Genomic DNA, 19,754 nt, shown 5'->3' with positions numbered 1-19,754 from the left:
TTGTCACGTCACAGATACGGTACCCCAACTCAGATCGCCACCCAAACGATACTGCCGTTGCTAAGGAGGCAAAAGTGCAAATTTGTATTTTATTTATTTTTTAAACACAGGGTTTGGTTTTGGATCGCGCCCGATTGACGGATTTCTGAAAAGGAATGGAGCCAATACGGCCATCAACGCAAGACAAGTCGAACGAGTCCACGCACACACGCCGGAAGAACTACAAATATGTCAGGTCTGTGTACTTCGTAACGATTGTTGGGCGCGTATCTAATGGGAATTGTAGTTTGTAGCACTGCTCTCATATTATTTCAATGGGTTAACTTTCTATTCTTCTGTGTTTTTGTCACGGTTTGTGAAACAAGCAGGACCCAAATGCAGATATAAACTGAAACTTCCTTTATTTCAAGGCTATGATATATATAGACAATGACAAAACAGAACACTCACCGCAGAACTAGTCAGGGAACAAGACGAACCGACCAAGACAGACAGACAACCCAGAACTTAAATACACACAAGACTCAATCACACAACAAGACACAGGTGAGGAGGGAGGAGAAAACACAGGGGCCCAGGTGAACATAATCAGACAATTAGACACACCAGGGAAACTAATGACAAGACAATAACCCAAAGGAAAACATGACATGGAAAACAGCAAACACACCCAAACCTACAAAACTATAAACGTGACATAACATGAGAATCGTGACATAACCCCCCCCCCCTCAAGGGACGGATTCCAGACGTCCCAAAAAAACAAAAGTCCAGCAGGGTGGGTGGAGGGGGTCTGGAGGACGGGTCTCGGGCGGACGGCCCGGGGGCAAGGCAGAGTTCAAAAAAGGGGAATTCGGGCGGACGGCCCGGGGGCAAGGCAGAGTTCAAAAAGGGGAATTCGGGCGGACGGCCCGGGGGCAAGGCAGAGTCCATGGAGGGAATCTCGGGCGGACGGCCAGGGGGCAAGGCAGAGTCCGAGGAGGGGTGAAGACCAGAGAGCTCCGGAGGCCGGTCAGGAGCCGGTGTCGGCAAGATCCCCCATGGAAGAGGACACAGGACCGGCAGGACCCCCGGCAGGAGAGCAGTCGGCGGAATCCCCAACGCGACAGGACATGGAGTTGGCAGGAACCCCAGCGGAAGAGTAGTCGGCGGGACCTCCAACATGGCAAGACATGGAGTTGGCAGGACCCCCGGCAGAAGAGCAGTCTGCGGGACCTCCAACGGCTCAGGACATGGGGTTGGCAGGACCCCCGGCAGAAGAGTAGTCTGCGGGACCTCCAACGGGACACGACATGGAGTTGGCAGGACCCCCAGCAGAAGAGTAGTCTGCGGGACCTCCAACGGCACAGGACATGGGGTTGGCAGGACCCCCGGCAGAAGAGCAGTCTGCGGGACCTCCAACGGGACAAAACATGGAGTTGGCAGGACCCCCGGCAGAAGAGTAGTCTGCGGGACCTCCAACGGCACAGGACATGGGGTTGGCAGGACCCTCGGCAGAAGAGCAGTCTGCGGGACCTCCAACGGCTCACGACATGGGGTTGGCAGGACCCCCGGCAGAAGAGTAGTCTGCGGTACCTCCAACGGGACAAGACATGGAGTTGGCAGGACCCCCGGCAGAAGATTAGTCTGCGGGACCTCCAACGGCACAGGACATAGGGTTGGCAGGACCCTCGGCAGAACAGCAGTCTGCGGGACCTCCAACGGTTCAGGACATGGGGTTGGCAGGACCCCCGGCAGAAAGGCAGTCTGCGGGACCTCCAACGACACTTGAGTGGGTTGGTTCGCCAACAGAACACGGGGAGCTGGCGTTGGCCGGACAGCCAACAGGAGACGAGGTGCTGGAGTCGGCCGGTACGCCGACAGGACTCGGGGAGCTGGCGTCGGACGGACAGCCATAAGGACACGGGGAGCTGGCGTCGGACGGACAGCCAACCGGAGACGAGGTGCTGGAGTCGGCCGGTACGCCGACAGGACTCGAGGAGCTGGCGTCGGCCGATGAGTCAGCAGGTGACGAGGAGCTGGCGTCGGCCGGTACGCCGACAGGACTCGGGGAGCTGGCATCGGACGGACAGCCATCAGGACACGGGGAGCTGGCGTCGGACGGACAGCCAATCGGAGACGAGGTGCTGGAGTTGGGACCATGGTTACTGGAGCCGGCACTGAAGCCGGGACCATGGCTGTAAGGTCCGGTTCTGGAGCCGGAAACATGGCTGTAAGGTCCGGTTCTGGAGCCGGAAACATGGCTGTAAGGTCCGGCACTGGAGCCGGAAACATGGCTGTAAGGTCCGGTTCTGCAGCTGGAAACATGGCTGTAAGGTCCAGTTCTGGAGCCGGAAACATGGCTGTAAGGTCCGGTTCTGGAGCCGGAAACATGGCTGTAAGGTCCGGTTCTGGGGCCGGAACCATGGCTCTTGGGGCTTGAGCTGCTAGCTTGGCCTTGCGACTCCTCCTCTTAGCAGCCGCCTGAATACTCCGTGGACCTCCATAAGCCAGACGAGGTCCAGAATATGACTACTGGACAGGAGCAGGAACTGGGGCAGAAGCACTGGTTGACTTCAGACGGAACCCACCAAGGCGTATGGTGCCAGGTTGGGAATTGGGAGACATGGAGCTAGCATGCCTGGGGCTAGCAGGCCGGGAATCACACACTGAGAGGAAGTCCAAAATCCAGCCAGGTAAGAATTTAACTAAACCTGGTTTCTCCATTGCCCTCTGGTGTGCCTCAGCCCGAACAGCCTCTCGCTGCTGACCCCTGGACGCTCCCAACCATCGACTAGAGCAGACAGCCAAAGCAACGGTTAACTCCAATATCTCCTGCTCGAAAGGATCTGCTGGGCCCATAATTCTTGGTCGGTTCGTACTGTCACGGTTTGTGAAACAAGCAGGACCCAAATGCAGATATAAACTGAAACTTCCTTTATTTCAAGGCTATGATATATATAGACAATGACAAAACAGAACACTCGCCGCAGAACTAGTCAGGGAACAAGACGAACCGACCAAGACAGACAGACAACCCAGAACTTAAATACACACAAGACTCAATCACACAACAAGACACAGGTGAGGAGGGAGGAGAAAACACAGGGGCCCAGGTGAACATAATCAGACAATTAGACACACCAGGGAAACTAATGACAAGACAATAACCCAAAGGAAAACATGACATGGAAAACAGCAAACACACCCAAACCTACAAAACTATAAACGTGACATAACATGAGAATCGTGACAGTTTTTGTATGTTTTGAGCTGAGGTGCCAACTCAACATACAATGTTGATGAAATGAATGAAATTTGGTGATGATTCATGGTTTTTGTGTTAATGTAATAGCAGTTAAAACAGGACTGGTCAAATTTGACCACGAACACCAAAGTAAGGGGGGGAAACGAATACAATAGGAGGGTTTTAATGTAACCATTGCTTATGACATTGATGATATTTTAAATCAAAAAACATATTCCCTAAAATGTGGAAGCTCTGGATGCCATCCAAATGAATAGTTGATATTTTTTTAGGGCCACAACTTTGGCACTAGAGCACCTTGTGTTATCAAACGTATTTCAATGGTGAAACTATCCAAACATATTGCATATGACAACATTTTCCACTACGATGAAAGGCGTGTAAGCCAACAAACCTTATTCTGGTTCCATCATGGGTAACCCCACCCATCCTCTCCACCTGCAGCTGGACAGACAGATAACTGCATATTTACAACTTTTACACATGCTGATGTAACGCAAATGTTTCCAACTTGGGATCAATAAAGTATATCTTATCTTAAGATGATCGATGGCTACTGCCATATTTGCTAAATTTGCCTCTGAACCTTGACAAGTGCATGTTTCAGGCTTATCAATTTACAACAGGAGGGGTCACAGACATAAGACGAGCTGTTAAATAAAGCTCTTCTGACCTTAGCTGGCATGTGGGTATACCCACATGACAGCTAAGGTCAGAAGAGCTTTATTATTTATATTATATTATATATATATATATATATATATATATATATATATATATATTATTTATATTATATATATTATATATATTATATTTATTATTTTATTATTTATTAATGCTGCCCATAATGGGCAGCATTAATATATATATATTAATGCTGCCCATTATGGGCACAAGCAATTTTCCCCCATTTATTAATTATATGTCTTAAATGTGAGTGTTTCCTATCCCCTAAACCTCCAGGGATGTACACAGTTTAATACTGGCAACTTCTTATTATGGGAAATATGAAAACGTCTTTAAAACTACAATTCCCAGCAGAGACATGCCATGGAACATGTTGCGAAACACACAATAGTGTGTAGTTACTACACAGTTACTACATTTGTAGTTCTGGGGACGGGGTGGGGGAGGGGGTGGACCCGTTCAAATCCAGTTTTGGACAGTCTGCCGTGGTTCCATCCCATTTCAAAGTGCTGTTCGACGCTCTGCGTAACCCTCGGCGCACACTCAAACATCCAATCAGAGCTTGAGGACTATCACGGGGTTTGTCTATGGATGGGTTTGTCAAGCGAAGCGGAGAGAATACCTGCTTCCGGGTGTAAAATTCTCTAAAGCAAATGAGCTGCTCCGACCCTCGGTCCTGACCATACTTGTCAACCCTCCCGATTTTCGCATGGCCCTCTCCCGATTTCCTCCCGAGGTTATATTTCTGCCGCATATCTCCCGATTTCTGACAAAATCAGATTTATTCACGACTCGTGAGCAAATCTGATTTGTCAGTCACTCACGACCTGTTTTATTCTAACATAAATAAAGCTCCAAATGTTACTGTTTCCACTCTGACTTAATACAGCTACACACTTGTTTGGTTTCCGTGGTAACAAGTCCTTTCAACTGAAAGTCTCCCATTATACCTCTCTGACGCCGTTCGCTGATAAAATGAGCTCGAAAAATAAATATTTATGTAAATTCCAGCCCTCGTGGAATGAAGAATGTATATTTGTCACGGAGAGTTTTAGGGGAAAGGGGAAAGCTTTTTGTAAATACTGTAAAGTCGATTTCAGTATCGCGTGGTGGTCGCACAGACGTGAAGCACCACGAAGATTCTGAAAAACACAAGAAGTCAGCGAAACAGCTCCAGGGTAAAAAAAGCACCGCCAGCCTGCTAGGAAAAGGTAGACCTGATCCAGTTGTGTATGCTGAAGTAAAGATGTCTATGTTGGTGGCCAAACAGAACATCCCTTTCACCTTCACGGATGAAATAAACAAATTAGTGAAAGACATGTTCCCAGACTCATAGATCGCCAAGCAATATTCATGTGGGAGAACAAAGGCTACTCAAATACTGAAAGGTAAGCTAACGTTAGCCATTATAACAAAGTTCCCCATATTAATGTTAATATGTTAAATAATAGGTATGTATGACCCAATTTGTATATATGTCCATCTTCATTTTAATTCATAGTTTATATTACCCAATATGTATATATGGTCATTTTTATTTGTTGTATTATTTTCTTATTTCATAGTTTCTCATTATTATTATTATTTTTTTTTTTAACTTTGATCTTATTTTTTATGTTATTAATCTGTGTGAATCTGTGCTATCCTGTTTTTTCACCTTAACCCTGTTGCTGTTTGAACAGCTGAATTTCCCCACGGGGATTAATAAAGCTCATCTTATCTTATCTTATATGTAATGTGTGTGAGAAGAAGGAGTAGGTTATGACTTCAAACTGTAGGCTATTTTATTTTGGCTATTTATTTTGGCAGGTGCCATTGCCCCAGCACTGGACAAGAAGGTAACAGAGCTGTGCCAAAAGCAACCGTTTGGTCTCATGTGTGATGAGGGTACCAACAGAAGCACAGAGAAGGAGTTTGTGGTATTGGTCAGAGTGTTTGAGGAGGACACGCTGGTCACCAAGTTCCTTCATATGCCAGTATGCAACATTGGCACAGCAGAGCGCTTATTGACATCCCTGACCAAAGTGCTAAGGTAATTGTAAAATCAATAGGCCTACTGTCCAACAAATTAAAATAGGCTACTGTCTCAAGAGGCTGACCACTGACCAGTAATGTTGTACTTTGATTTCCAGTGAGAGAAACATCGACTGGAACAACCTAGTCGCCTTCAACAGTGACAATGCCAGTGTTATGAAAGGCAGACATAACTCTGTTGCAAGTCGCATCAAAGAGCTGCAGCCAGGCGTCGTCGATATAGGCTGCATTTGCCATCTAGTCCAGCTGGCAACTGGATGTAGAATCAAAGCGTTCCACCAGCCCATTGAAGAGGTTCTGCAGGCCATATACAGTCACTTTGACATCAGGTAGGCTAAGCATATTGATATGTTGATATGTATCACAATACACTTAGGGTAGTATAGTCTCTGTGACACATTTTGACAGATATTGGATGTAATAATAATAATCAACCCCCCCTCTTTATTTATTTTTTTATAAACCTTAGTGCCAAGCGATGTGAGCTCTACAAAGAGTTTGTTGAGTTCACAGATACAGACACTCTGAAGCTTCTCAGGGACTGCGCGACAAGGTGGCTCAGCCTGCTGACCTGCATCAACCAAGTCCTGAATCAGTGGAATGCACTGCTGGCATATTTTGAGAGTCACAAGGATGTGGAGAAGCCTGGGAAAGTGAGGATGCTGGCAGGCCACTTGTCCAGCAAGGAGACAAAGTTATTCTTCTCCTTCCTCTCCCACGCTCTGAAACCACTGGTGGATTTCAATGTTGCCTTTCAGGTGACCATAGATAATGTAAACATATTTACAGCATTAGGGTCTCCATGTTCAATTATTATCATTACCAACTGAAGGACCCCTCTTGCTAATGGCATCATGTTTCATAACTGATAAATCCATCATGTGTTCCTAGGCTGAGGGGGTGATGGTGCATAGGCTGCAAAAGGAAATGTGCAGCCTTGTACGGCGATATCTAGGAAGGTTTCTCCCTGCCCACCTCATTGCAGATGTGCCTCTGAAGGAAATCCAGTTCCAGGACACCAGCCTGCAGTTTCCTGATGAAGATCTCTTTATTGGGGATCAGGCACAGACCTTCCTGGAGGATAACAAAGACGAGCTGCCTGTCCCAAGGATGCTTCAGTAAGCTAAGTGTCCAAAAAACAACTGCAATCCTATCATTAGATTACAGTAGATTAGATTTCCTTCGTTGTCAATGTACTGAGACAACAACATTAAGTCATCCCGGAGCTCCAATATTAAAATAGATACTAATATAAACAATGGGGGCTCAATATACTATTATATGACAGAAGTACATATAAAAACACACACACACACACACACACACACACACACACACACACACACACACACACACACACACACACACACACACACACACACATACACCTATATAAAATCACTAGGTAACTGAATCATATTGTAATTGTGCATCTGATCATGTCATAGGGCAGTGAGAGGCTTCTTTTTAGCTGTGACTACAAAGATGCTGAGAGTGTTTCCCCTGGACAACATCGTCCTACAAAATCTGATCGTGTTGGACCCAGAGTCACGGCATAAGTTCACCCCAAGCTCAGGTGCAGTAGTGAAACTTTTATTTAGTGTGTTTATATTCTTTTTGTATTTAATTGAGGTTGGTTTCAGAGAAAACATAATATTCATTTATTCATTTTTATTTACAGTGGTAGAGCTAGGGAAGAGGCTGCATCAGCTCAGGTTGGATCTGTCTAGCCTTAGGGAAGAAGTGGTGGAGTACCAGGTCGTTGATAGGGCAGAACTTCCTGAGGAGACACGAGTGGACAGGTTTTGGGCTCTCATTGGAAAGGATGGAAGGTTCAAGAACCTAACACAGTTGATGATGGCACTTTTGTGCATTCCAAACAGCAATGCCTCATCAGAGAGGGTGTTCAGCATGGTGAGGAAGATAGTGACAGAAAACAGAACGAGAATGGACAACTCTACCCTCTGCTCACTCCTTTCCTGTAAAATAAATTATACAGGTCCAGCCCACACATACGCTCCATCAAGGATGGTGCTAGAGGCAGCAAGGCATTGCACTTACAACTACAATAAGCATGTGTAGATGCTTATTGTAGTTTTAAGTGCTATAAACATTTGAAGTTAAAATCATAAGAACATCGGCATTTACGATTGGTAGAAGACAGGAAACAAACTACAGTCTCCAGTTCCTTTTTAATGTCAAGTTATCTGCTAGGTTACAATGGATGGTTAGGGTTGGGGTTAGAAAGACACTTTAGCCATTTGAGTATCAGAAAAGCCTTTTTGACATTACTTGACATTTTGAAAATGACATTTTCACATTTCTTGAATCTAGATGAATTTCATTTAGCTTTTTGTAGATGGCCCATTCAATAAAATGTTTTAACATATAAATCCTGTTGCAGTGTGCTTTTTATTCTTTTCATCTTTAAAAGTCAGTAGGATGCAGGAAAATGTCTCAACCCGCCGCCGGGCGGCGCGGGGGCGGCGCCGGGCGGTGGTTTTGAAATGCTCCCTATTTCTGAGGTCTCAAGGTTGGCAAGTATGGTCCTGACGGACTCCAACTTGTGTTTATTAATCAAACAAATAAATACACCCGAGGATACTTATGTGTTGTTGAGTAAATAACAGTGTGTGGTTTAGAAAAGAATACAAAATTCGAAGGAAAAAACGATGAAACAATACAGATTTCAGTATTGTGAGCCCCTACTCCCCCCATAACTGACGGCAAGAAAAGTCCTACATTATTCAATTAAAATAAAGAAGTAAAAACAATAAGTGTGGCTTGATATTGAGTAAGAAAAAGGATGATAAACGCTGTGAGAATGGATCTGCGGAGAGCATTTTGCTGCGATCCCAACGTGTCTATTACCAACGTTCAGGGAGCTCTATGCAAGTCGGTGACGGGGAGGGGCCCTGACCGTCCGTCAACATGTGACGGGTTGGGAGTGAGAACGTGTTGCTGTACAACAAATCACCTCTGGCTGGAAGAGAACTCTCTGCTCCATAGTTTCTCTCTTCACTGTACATTTGACATATTCAGTGTAATATTTAATATTCCATCTGTCACATATTTATGTAAATATAATACTTTGCATATCTTGTTATTGCTCATTTGTAAATTCAACATGTATATTTTCTTCTTTATTTCTTGTCTTTTTATTTGTATTGTATAATGCCATGTGTTTTAATGCTGCTGCAACGCAAAGATTTCCCAAATTGGGATCAATAAAGTTCTATCTTATCTTAAACCAACAACCAGTGTTCCGGATGAGGATCATCTCTTTACAAGAATATTCAAGTGCTAACCCATATTGTTACTTCTAAATGAATTTATTTCCAAACACATTATAATGCAGTGTGATGTAAACAACAAAAAGTACCACAGACGTATGCTTAATTTATATTTATTTATCAACCAACCACATCAATAACATTGTTTTTAAAACAATAAAATGGTCCTCTCTGGCAATGGTTATCATGGTATGTGTTTCACCACAATACAAGTAAAAGGCCACCATAAGGGTGTATGTCTTGACTCTAGAGCGTTGGGGTTAGCCTAACATGAAAAGCATGGACAACAGAACATAAAATCAAGTTATGCAAACGGTTATAACATACAGTATTAAGAAATCATACAACACAACCATTTTATTATTATTTAACTATGTATATTAAACATGTACATTCTATGTGTAAATCAAATATAACAATTTATAACAATGTATTATTTGGTTTTGAGAACAACAATGAGGTGATTCACCAAATAAACTATTTGTTGTTTATGTCAATGTCCCTAATTATACATCCTAAAAGACTGTGCATTGTACATGTTGATTGAAGTACTTCAATCAATCAGGTTAATAGCTGGAGACCAAAAAGGAAATATAACTGACAAAGCAATTAAAGCAAGTAACGCAAAAGAAACAAAAATGAACAATTAGAGGAAAGCTGTTATTGGCCTGCGGTGTAACAGGTGCAGTCATATAAAGTTAATGACAGGTAAATCCTATAAGAGGTCGAAAATAATAATGCATAGGCATCCCTTTCTGGCAAAAAAGGGAAAGACCTCCTGCTCTTGGACAATGATGTGCTCACCAAGTTGTATGGTAACCAGCAAGATATACTTGGAGATTTAGGAATTTACATTCTAGTGTTTCAAAAAGGATCAAAAGTGAATGGCTCAGGATGCATTCCAGGGACGCTGAGCATTTTCTTCAATACAATTTAAGTTGTGTACAAGTGAAATGTTTGGCCTGATGCTGCGGCATAGGGAAAAGTCATATGGTCAACATATTCAAGGATGATCTTCCATTGAGGAGTATGAATACAATCTCTAAATATAAAGTCAGTAAAGTATTTACATTTCTGATAGCACATCAAGTCTTGGCGGATATTCATGCTTGAGAGCATCAGCAATCTGGGGAAATACAGAGAAACAAAAAAGAGGGGCGGATCAGAAACCAAATTTGAGATTTTTTATTGTATGTTTAGCATTAATGAATACAAAAGTAACAGCAACATGTCTAGGTTGAGGCTAAATCAACAAAGATACTGTACATTAATTAATAAGTAAATTACCTAAATTATGTTTCCTTCTTCATCTTCACTGGTGTCTCGACTGCTTAGGCCACTTTGACTTTCCTCTTCATGTTGAAGGAAACAAGCATCAGGACCTAAAGCAGTCTTGTACTGCTGCAGTACCACCTGCAACCTCTCCAACGCCTCAGCATGCTTCCTTCTTAGGGTGCACCCAAGTCCTCCATTCCCCTTGTCTACATCTGAAAATACACAACATATTGTTATATGGACATACTATAAAGTAAGATTGCTTCACGAGGCCAGAGCACTTCAATGGAGTATATTCTCTCCCATGTACATATAAAGATGATTGTCACTGTCAAGGGACTTCATTATGTAAAATGGCCGGGTTGAATGGGCAAAGGCCATTATACTCCATCCAATTTCTGTGACCAAGAATGATTTGGGCTGATTTTTTTTCCTTTAAAACTCATACTTTACAAGGTAGGTTAAGTTTTGCTTTCAACTTACCTTCCTCAGCCACCTTATTTTTTAGAGCAACTGCCATGTTCTGCAACCATGTGCAATGCCGCGCCATCTCCCACAATAGGATGCCTTTCTCCTCTTGCAGTCTCCGTGTAAGCATGACTTGATCAAGTATCTTTTTCTTGGTCTGTAAAGTTAGCTAAAATCCAATCACAGTTATGTATATACATGAATCACATTTTCATTATAGCATAACAATGTGTTTAAAACTCCAAACATGTACTTTCAAAATAATCAAATGTATACACAATAAGAAAACTTAAGATATACCCTTACACTAAATGAACGTTCTAACACTCTACAATGTAGAGTGTTAGAACGTGAGGTATACCTTGCTGAGTTATGCACATATCATGTAGAGTCTACATGATATGTGCATAACTCAGCAAGGTATACCTTCATATAACAGAACTTCAAATTAATTATTTTGAAATATCTGAAAACTGACCCATGCCATGAACTTCCCACGGCCACAGCGCGGACATGATGCTCCCTCCAGAGAGGGAATGCTCCACCGCAGCAACATCTATGCCTCTGGCAGAGTCGTGTACCAGCTGGTTGTACTTCAGTGCCTCCTGATTAAGGCGCTTTTTGTCGTCTGCAAGCTTCCTTCAAAGTCGATGGCGGAGCTTGCTGCTGTCTGAAAAAGACATGAAGTAATGGGATAGGGATATGTGACAAACTATATTTGCAAGTGCAGAAAAAAAAATATATAATTCAGTAGGTTGAATCTGCAACCTAAAACATTATATTGTTATGCCATTCTGTCGGTAAAGGGATTGCTTCCGCTGCCTCACACTTAGGTAAAGCTCCTCAATGCTTTGCTGCAGTGTTGTTTAAAGGATGTCTTCAGAAGTACCCAATGTTTCTGATGTTCCTGTAGAAATAATATTGGCAGTAAAATGTACTGTTACACAACACGTAACGGTTTTGAGAAACAAAGTTGTGCAACATATTTAACACCTTTTAACACACATTGATGGTACAACTATGGAAACTGGAACATATCAGAGATAAACATGGACACATAGTTGGCTTGCTATTGCTTGAAGATTATGTCCCTGTCTACTGAAATCCAGTGAGGGTCCCATTACGTGGCATGAAAAATCAGCCTTATTGCCTTAAAATTGGCTGCTCTTTAGGATCAAATCTATAAATTCAAACAGTCATGGACAATGATATGTAGCTGGTGTTATCTCGTCGTGCTTACCAGATGCCCATTCCTTCACGTCGGAAATCCACGTCGACACCATGTCATCTGAGACACAATGTAGCTCCGTCTTGAGTTCCTCAAGACTTGCAGTCTCTTCCAGGAGCCTCTTACTAGTCTGATAAACAGTAGACGATGGACATTTATCAAGATTACAACTTGCTATGATTAACAACAAGCCATGTGCAAATGACAAAGGACACAACAACACCTTTAATAGGAGGCTCACCTTCACATATCTTGTGGAAAGTGCCTGATGAACAGAGTCACCTTTTTTCCTGTTCCATCCCATTGCATGCACTGTGAGCATGTCCAGTCGTGCTTTTGAAAGCAATAATGAGGTTATGATGTGTCATTTAAAAAAGTATGCAATAATAGGGCAAAACCTTCCACTCACCTGCTTTGGACATGTATTTTGTTGTCAGGGCACAACGGGATAGGTAGCTGTTGACCTGCTCCACCTCTTCCCCAGCGGTCATCCCTGCTCCCTCCTGGTTCTTCCCACTCCATATAATCTGATGGTAAAAGGTTGCTGGAATTGTTGTGCAAAGAGGCTACATACTACTATACTAAACAGTATAGCTTAGATATTTACTACTTCAGTATTATAAATATAAAAAATATAAATGTACGTGATACAAAAATATTTCACATACCTCGCATTTGGTAGCATGGGCTCGAGCATGCATTACACTGAGGAATGGCTTCATGGTGGTCAGCTCCTGGAGAGCAGGAAGGACACTTGCAGCTTTCTCCATGTACGGCCAGTACTTGCAAGCCACATCCATTGCGAAGAACTTAGTTTTGGCTGGCATGAGTTCCTTTTGAAGATATAGGGGGTAGGCGAATATCTCCCCCCTGTACATATTTAAGGCCTTCAAAAGAAACCCATGGCGACATACAGCCACCTCCATCCCTTCTTCATCCAGCTTCGAAGCCCTCCTTGACGTCTCCCTCGCTGCTGTCCACTGGGAGTCCCCACATGTGCCTCTTCCCTGGGTCTAAGACATACATTACATCATGCCAAATCAGTTAAAAGCAATGGAATCACGATCTACACCATTTGTTCTAATTATCTGATTTTGGAGTAGATGGTAAGGAGAAGTAGCTGAATTTGAAGAAAGTCAGGGTCGGATATACATGGCTATTTTTGTGATATACCTATAAGGTAAAATGACGAATAAAAACTTGCATTTTTCAGTGATCTCTGTATTTTGTCGACAAATGCAGCCACCGCGCTGTCTTCTGCTACAAAGAGCCCATTAAAAAAGGCGCTGCCATCAGAACTGAGAAAAAAAAGATTAGCAAATATATCCATGAAATATAAACAGTAATCAAAAAAGTTAAATAACAACATTTTAAAAACAGCACCTTCCACTTCGCCGAAAGCGATACAGCTTCCTGTTTCCATCGGCAGAAACAGCCAACATCTCCGGCGTGCAGGCAGGGCAGATGAAAGGAGCACCACAGCAGAGCTGGTCTTCCTCATACGAGGCATAGGAGAACTCCAGAAAGCTGCGCTGCAGTGCATCTCCGTTGACAGGTCCAGACTGGAAGATAATTACATATATTGCTATGATTTTGTCTATTTACGGAAATGTTATAATGTATAATATGGTAAATAATATTTACACTTACTCTTCCTCCACACTTTGTGCGATGCTCCAGCAGCTTTGCAAAGGCCTGTCTGGAGAATCCCGGAGAGATGACCTTGAGCTCTTCAAAGGAGCTCAGGAGGTCCAAGGTGTAAAGTGTGAAAATACTGACCGAAGCTGGCCAGTATTCACTCTTAAGGAGGACTTTCAAGTCGGGGGTCCACTGCTGCTGGCAAGTTTGACAGACATATAGTGGCAGATGCAAGTCATAACGCCCTTGGAACAAGTAAATAAACATAATTAAGAAACATTTTACAACAGTTCCATCTACAAATAGTCAAAGATGAACAGATATTACATGAAGGTTTTACTCCAAGTGGAAGCACAATCCCTCAGCCAACAAAAGTAAAGATATAACAACAATTCAATAGAAATCCAAATATATATATATATATTTGTTTACCATTGATGGTCATTAAAATCACTGGTTTGCCTGGTACCACAGTGAAGTTTGTGCCTTTACAGGAGCAGTTGGGTGCCTTCACAGTTGGCAATATGCAAGCTGTCAAAAAAAAAAGAAAAGCACTAATTACCATTATATGCTGGCCGAAGAGACATGTGAACATCAGAATGCAAGTTTGAGAGAGCATACCTTGGTCATGGGTGTCATATCCACCTTCCACTCTAACAACACACGTTGTTGGACTAATTGGTTTTAAAAAACCATTCATTAAACTGTCCCTGTTGTGGAGTGGCTGGTTCTTGTGATGAAGTACATCACAGTCTCCACAGAACCACTCCTCGGGGAGACACTCTCTACACCTTGGGAGGAAATACAAAATTATTGTAATATCCTAGAATTACTTTCATTTTCATGTGGGTTTTTAGGTATCCAGTTTTCTAACATCCCAAAAGTCATGCATGTTAGCTGAAATAGCAGGGCACTGAGCATTAATACTGAAAAGTTACAATTAGGTAAAGTAATTTAAATAAAGGTAAATGTTATCTCACCTAATAACAGCCGGCTCGTGGCAGAGGCCACACAGGGGATGACCAACAGCCTCTTTTTCTAGAAGGCATTGTAGGTGGTGTGGTCTCGCTTCTTTCCAGCGCTCTGAGGCTTTCTGCTGCCAAACAGACCAGGATGAGGCAGAGCTTTTTTTAGGCTCAGGAGGAGGACATGAGGAAAGAGTGTCAGAGAGTCTCTCCATATTCTTTTCTGTGAACAGAATGGGAAACTTTAACTGTAAATGACTATATTTAAGATGAACACTAAATATCAAGGATCATTTCTTTGCTCAGTATGGAACTGGCCAATATCTTTACTGAATTACATTCCTCGTTCGAGTCCTGAACTGTCAGTTGTGTATAAGGTTATTTTCTCTCACTAACACAATTTATTTAAAAATTGATTTTAGTTTTAAACTTAAAGCCATTTTTGTGATTTACCAAATTCGTGTTGTGCTGAAGGTTCAGGACGCAGCCAGCCGGCTGATTACATGTTACACTGGAAGACTGGAAGCCCTCAGTCGGGGGGGATGTGACTGTAAAACATCACACAGAGGGTTAACAACAGATAACTGATGATTTGTATTATCTACCTATTGTTTAAAAGCTTGTGAAATTAAATAAAGCATAGTTCTTATGACACCACAGTGGGAATGTCTCCGACTGTAGTGTCACTATGCGTTTATATATTGGAATTATTGTAGACCCTCAACAAGCAATTACTGTGTTTTAATTCGATTTTCCAACCATTTACTTAGTAAATTCATAAAAATGTAAAATAATTGGGATTTCAACCTGTAGCTGAGCCTTGGCGTCAACCTCCACGCCTCCCTCTCGGCTTGCCACGTCCTACACAGCCCCTTTTAGGGGACTGTAAAGTGTCTCCTACAGAGCGTGCCCGTTTCCTCTCCTCAGCTGCTTTCTGTGAACAAGTAACAACTCATGTAAGGTTGATGTTGCTGATAAACTGATACCATATGACAGTGGACAAATAAAAGTAAATTCATTCACTTGAAGAACATTTTTGCTTCAAGTTTTTCCAACCATATACAACTAATGAAGTAAAACAAGTTGAACAAGCTTTATTTAGTAAGCCTCTGCCCCCCATGTTTTAATGATGAACCGTTTTGCAAAGGCCCTATACATTGATCCAAAATCCAGTTACTCTTGGCCTGTTCAGCATTTTTTGGATAACAGATAGTGCCAAATTCAAGTGGGAAATGAATGAGGTCATATGGGTTAAAACACCAACCTTAGCTTCAGCTAGCTAGTTCATGCTTCAGCTCAAGAGCCATGCGTTTCCCTTCTTTGGGTGTGGGATTATTGGAGTCTGGGTTGTGTTTTGTTGTCATTGCAACACAGCCAGCCAGCCAGCCACCCAGACAGACAGACAGACAGACACAACAGATATGCAACAGCTGCTGTATGAGACAAAAAGAGATAGAGAGACAGACTGTAAGATTGAGATGGATAGATGAAGAAATAGATAATGAATGATAGAAAAAGATAGAGACAATAACTATAAGAAAGGTAGGTAGATAGACAGAGATATAGGTTGAGTTTGGCTCTTAAAAGTGCAGTTGGTTTTATGATGGTGTAGATCAGTGTATGGGTTTGTGGTGTGGGTACAGGAGCTGCAGGAGAGAACAGAAAAAGTGAATTATGTAGTGAAACTAGCTTTTTTAAATGCACATTGTGACGGTTTAACTACTTTAGACAGACTGAGTTCATTTACGTGTTTCCTGTTTCATACGCGTAACAAGCACATGGACGTGGACTATGCCCCTCCCCCCCAAACATATATTAAAATGTCGACCAGCGTTAGTACTGTCATGTGTAAAACAAAAGCGATTAAGATACGGTATAACTCACACTTTAACACCGACGTAAAGTAAAGGCTTAAAAAAAAGCCCCAATTATTAAATCTAAGCAAAACATGTATCAGACTTTAGTGACCCAACTTACTTTGTCAGAGGATGGATCCCAATGCCGGTGGCAGCGTCTTTGGCCAATAGGTGGTGCTCTGAATGATGTAATTTCCTGTACCGATTATACAATAAAATATTAATACATTTCCTATATTTTGACACGATAACTCTTTAATAACCTAAGTAGCCTACGGACAAAAACAAAAAAGTATATATTGCCTTATGAAATGCAGAAAAGTTTAAACATCTAACATGATAATAATAAACAAAAAATAATGATATCTTAAACCAAAATAAATAAAATGGAAAATTAACCGACAACAACAATTTAACATAAATAAAACAAGGATTAAAACAAGGATAAGTTTGACTCAATGTTGTGTAAAGTACCCGTTATGGTTAAAAAATATATTTTTTTATTTTTATTTTTTGAAAATAATACAGCTTCCAGCTTCCCGAGACACGAAGAGGAGACACGAACAATTCTTCCACTTGAAATGCGTTTAAACTGTGTCAGAGAGATGTTTAATTGGTTCATTTTAATTGGTTAATAATTGGTGTTTAATACTGGCAACTTCTAATTGTTGGGGGGGCGGCGTTCGATCCAGTTTCGATTCCGTAACCTTGGCGCACTGCCGCTCCAACATCCAATCCCGACTTTGAAATTCAGTTCGTGAAGGACGGCAAAAACGCCAGAGATTATAGAATTAAACAAATAAATAAAACTTGGATAATTGTGTGTTATTGTTGACTAAATAACAGTGTGTTATTTTGAAAAGAATAACAAATTAGAAGGAAAAATGAGCCCCATTTATTTTCCTCACAGACAGCAACAAAAGTCCGAAATGATACGATTTTAAATAAAAGCAATAATCGTGGCTTGATATTGAGTAAGAACATGTTTTTATGAACCACACAGCTTCCGGTCTTCCTATAACACGTAATGCCGTGAGACTACCAACAGAAATACATTGCTTTTAAAATCGTGCTGTGCAACACGAAAAAAAAGGGGAAAGACTACCAATAGAAATACATTGCTTTTAAAATCGTGCTGTGCAACACGAAAAAAAGGGGAAAATCGTGTTGGTGAACACAAATCAATAGATACAAATTTGTGTTGGTGAACACGAAATGCCGTGAGACTGGGTTGGATAATCCACCATCATATTTATGGCAATATACTGGGTATAAAGTTTTGACGTCCAGGCTTGTACTTTCAGATGTGCTTTGTTTGCTTCTCTATTCTTCTATGGCAGGGGTCGGCAACCTTTTTGATATGAAGTGCCATTTAAAAAAAAAAAAATGATCAGCGTGCCAACGATCGAGAATTATCAACGGAAGGGGGGGGTTGAGGAGCTTGACGCTCATCAACTATCAGCAGGAGGGCGGGGGAGCCTCGCTGCGTCCCTTTAAGAGAAAGAGAGAGAGGGGTGTGGCTTGTGCATGTGTGTGTGTGGATGGTACAGCGACAGTGAGGGAACGTGTGTATGTTTCTGGAAGTGAAACGAGGAAGCAGAAAAACAGAGGTCTGTGATGTATTTTGTGAAACAGAAGAACAGCTAAATAAATGCAACGGCCTCCAGAGAAGAGCTCGCCTCTCTCCAGGCATTTAAGCTAAAGTGGGTTATTGAACCTGAAGCTTGTTGCTGCTGCCCTCCTCGACTACGGTCTGGGAGCCGACAGGAAGGTTCAACACACAGATGGCCAGTCCGCCCCTTTGTAGCATATTATTTCGATGAGAAATGAGCTGATCGCCACTGGGCTTTCAACTAAATACACAGCCACGCAAAAACTGCGGCATTTGTACAGCTCCTTATGGGTACTGCAATTAGAGAAGTGCTTTCCTCCGTGGTGAAACGATCAGCACTGCACCACGGAGGAAAGCGGCAGAAAGTCACCTGGAGATAAAGAGAGCGGGGCTGCGTTGCGTGCATGGCTTCCTTCTGCAGGTAACGGGGAGACGCGCTCTGGCGGCGGTCTCGTTCAGGATCCGAAAATACAATTTAAATATTTTGCACACTTATTCCACTTATTCCTAGTGTGCCACTGGTTACGGTGCCGCGTGCCTATGCTGGCACGCGTGCCAGGGGTTGCTGACCCCTGTTCTATGGTAATGTTTACGTGGATTTGGGAATTGCCCCTCGATTCTATTGGATATTTTGGTTAAGAAAAAGGTGTAAATCACCCAAATCGACCAATGGGTTCCATTGATATGGTCCTGCGTAAAGTATGAAGAATGCCAGCCAGCGTAAGAACATTACGCAGCCGACTTCATTTATTGTTTACTACCGTAAGGAAGCAGGAATTGCAGGACCCAGAGTGCACGGAGCACAGAGCGGACAGCAGATAACGGAATTGCAGTTTTATTGCTTATAGATTATCAGAACATTTCAAAGGGGACACAGCCACATTGGATATTAACCTATGGATTAACTACATCATTGTTGTTATCGTTTTAATGCCATTGAAGACCAGTTTAGACCAGACAAAGACAAAGGTAGGCCACGTTAGCATTGTGTAGCTACCTAGCGCCACTTCTTTTGATTTACGTTTTTGTTGATAACGTTGCAAGTGTGTATCTTTCAGTGTTGAGGTGGGCACCGTTAGATTCTGTTTCTTTACGATCATAAACGATGTGTTGGATGTGCAGCTGGGATAAGTAATAAGGGAGCTAGGAGTGATTTTCGGTGCAGTAACAGGTTAGCATTTTTCGCTCGGGGCTAATCCAGAGGCTCACTGTTAGCATTGTGGGGCCTAAGAGGATAACAGAGTATGTTTTTTTTCGTTTTTTTTCTTTTCTTTTTCACAACAGTTGTATTTGGATGGAATGAATACCTATAGTAATAATTCAAAGTAATACAATTATTTTTACAGTGAAAAAGGTCAAATGGAACCGATGGTTCCCAAATTATCCAGAGGTGAGTCCGCCTGGACTTTATTTTTCTAAACCTCTCTAAAAAGGTCAAATTTCACTTGTTT

General features: G+C 42.4%; 2 protein-coding genes and 1 long non-coding RNA gene across 3 annotated transcripts; 1 reads left to right on the top strand and 2 right to left on the bottom strand.

The window, feature by feature from the left end:
- Positions 1-5,808: 5,808 nt before the first annotated feature.
- On the top strand, positions 5,809-8,273 carry LOC307025288 (uncharacterized protein; the record flags this gene model as incomplete). Its single annotated transcript, XM_079659926.1, has 6 exons — positions 5,809-5,966; positions 6,067-6,297; positions 6,438-6,726; positions 6,860-7,086; positions 7,417-7,544; positions 7,650-8,273. The coding sequence occupies 6 exons, from the start codon at positions 5,809-5,811 to the stop codon at positions 8,048-8,050; spliced, it is 1,434 nt and encodes a 477-aa protein (XP_079516052.1). The 3' UTR covers positions 8,051-8,273.
- Positions 8,274-10,045: 1,772 nt separating this feature from the next.
- Positions 10,046-11,091, bottom strand: LOC307025680. The gene is made up of 3 exons (XR_013804230.1): positions 11,020-11,091; positions 10,549-10,748; positions 10,046-10,387 (listed from the first exon to the last, which is right to left on the bottom strand). It is a non-coding gene; the product is annotated as an uncharacterized lncRNA (long non-coding RNA).
- A 779-nt stretch (positions 11,092-11,870) lies between these two features.
- On the bottom strand, positions 11,871-15,308 carry LOC307025287 (uncharacterized protein; the record flags this gene model as incomplete). The annotated part of the gene is made up of 12 exons (XM_079659925.1): positions 15,289-15,308; positions 14,851-15,058; positions 14,492-14,661; positions 14,303-14,401; positions 13,883-14,115; positions 13,616-13,794; positions 13,437-13,530; positions 12,901-13,245; positions 12,642-12,759; positions 12,474-12,565; positions 12,245-12,362; positions 11,871-11,911 (listed from the first exon to the last, which is right to left on the bottom strand). The coding sequence occupies exons 2-12, from the start codon at positions 15,048-15,050 to the stop codon at positions 11,871-11,873; spliced, it is 1,689 nt and encodes a 562-aa protein (XP_079516051.1). The 5' UTR covers positions 15,051-15,058; positions 15,289-15,308.
- Between the last annotated feature and the right edge of the window lie 4,446 nt (positions 15,309-19,754).

The sequence above is a fragment of the Notothenia rossii genome (assembly GCF_949606895.1).
Source record: "Notothenia rossii genome assembly, chromosome: 11".
Lineage (NCBI taxonomy): Eukaryota > Metazoa > Chordata > Actinopteri > Perciformes > Nototheniidae > Notothenia > Notothenia rossii.
This window is presented reverse-complemented; position numbering and strand designations above follow the sequence as displayed.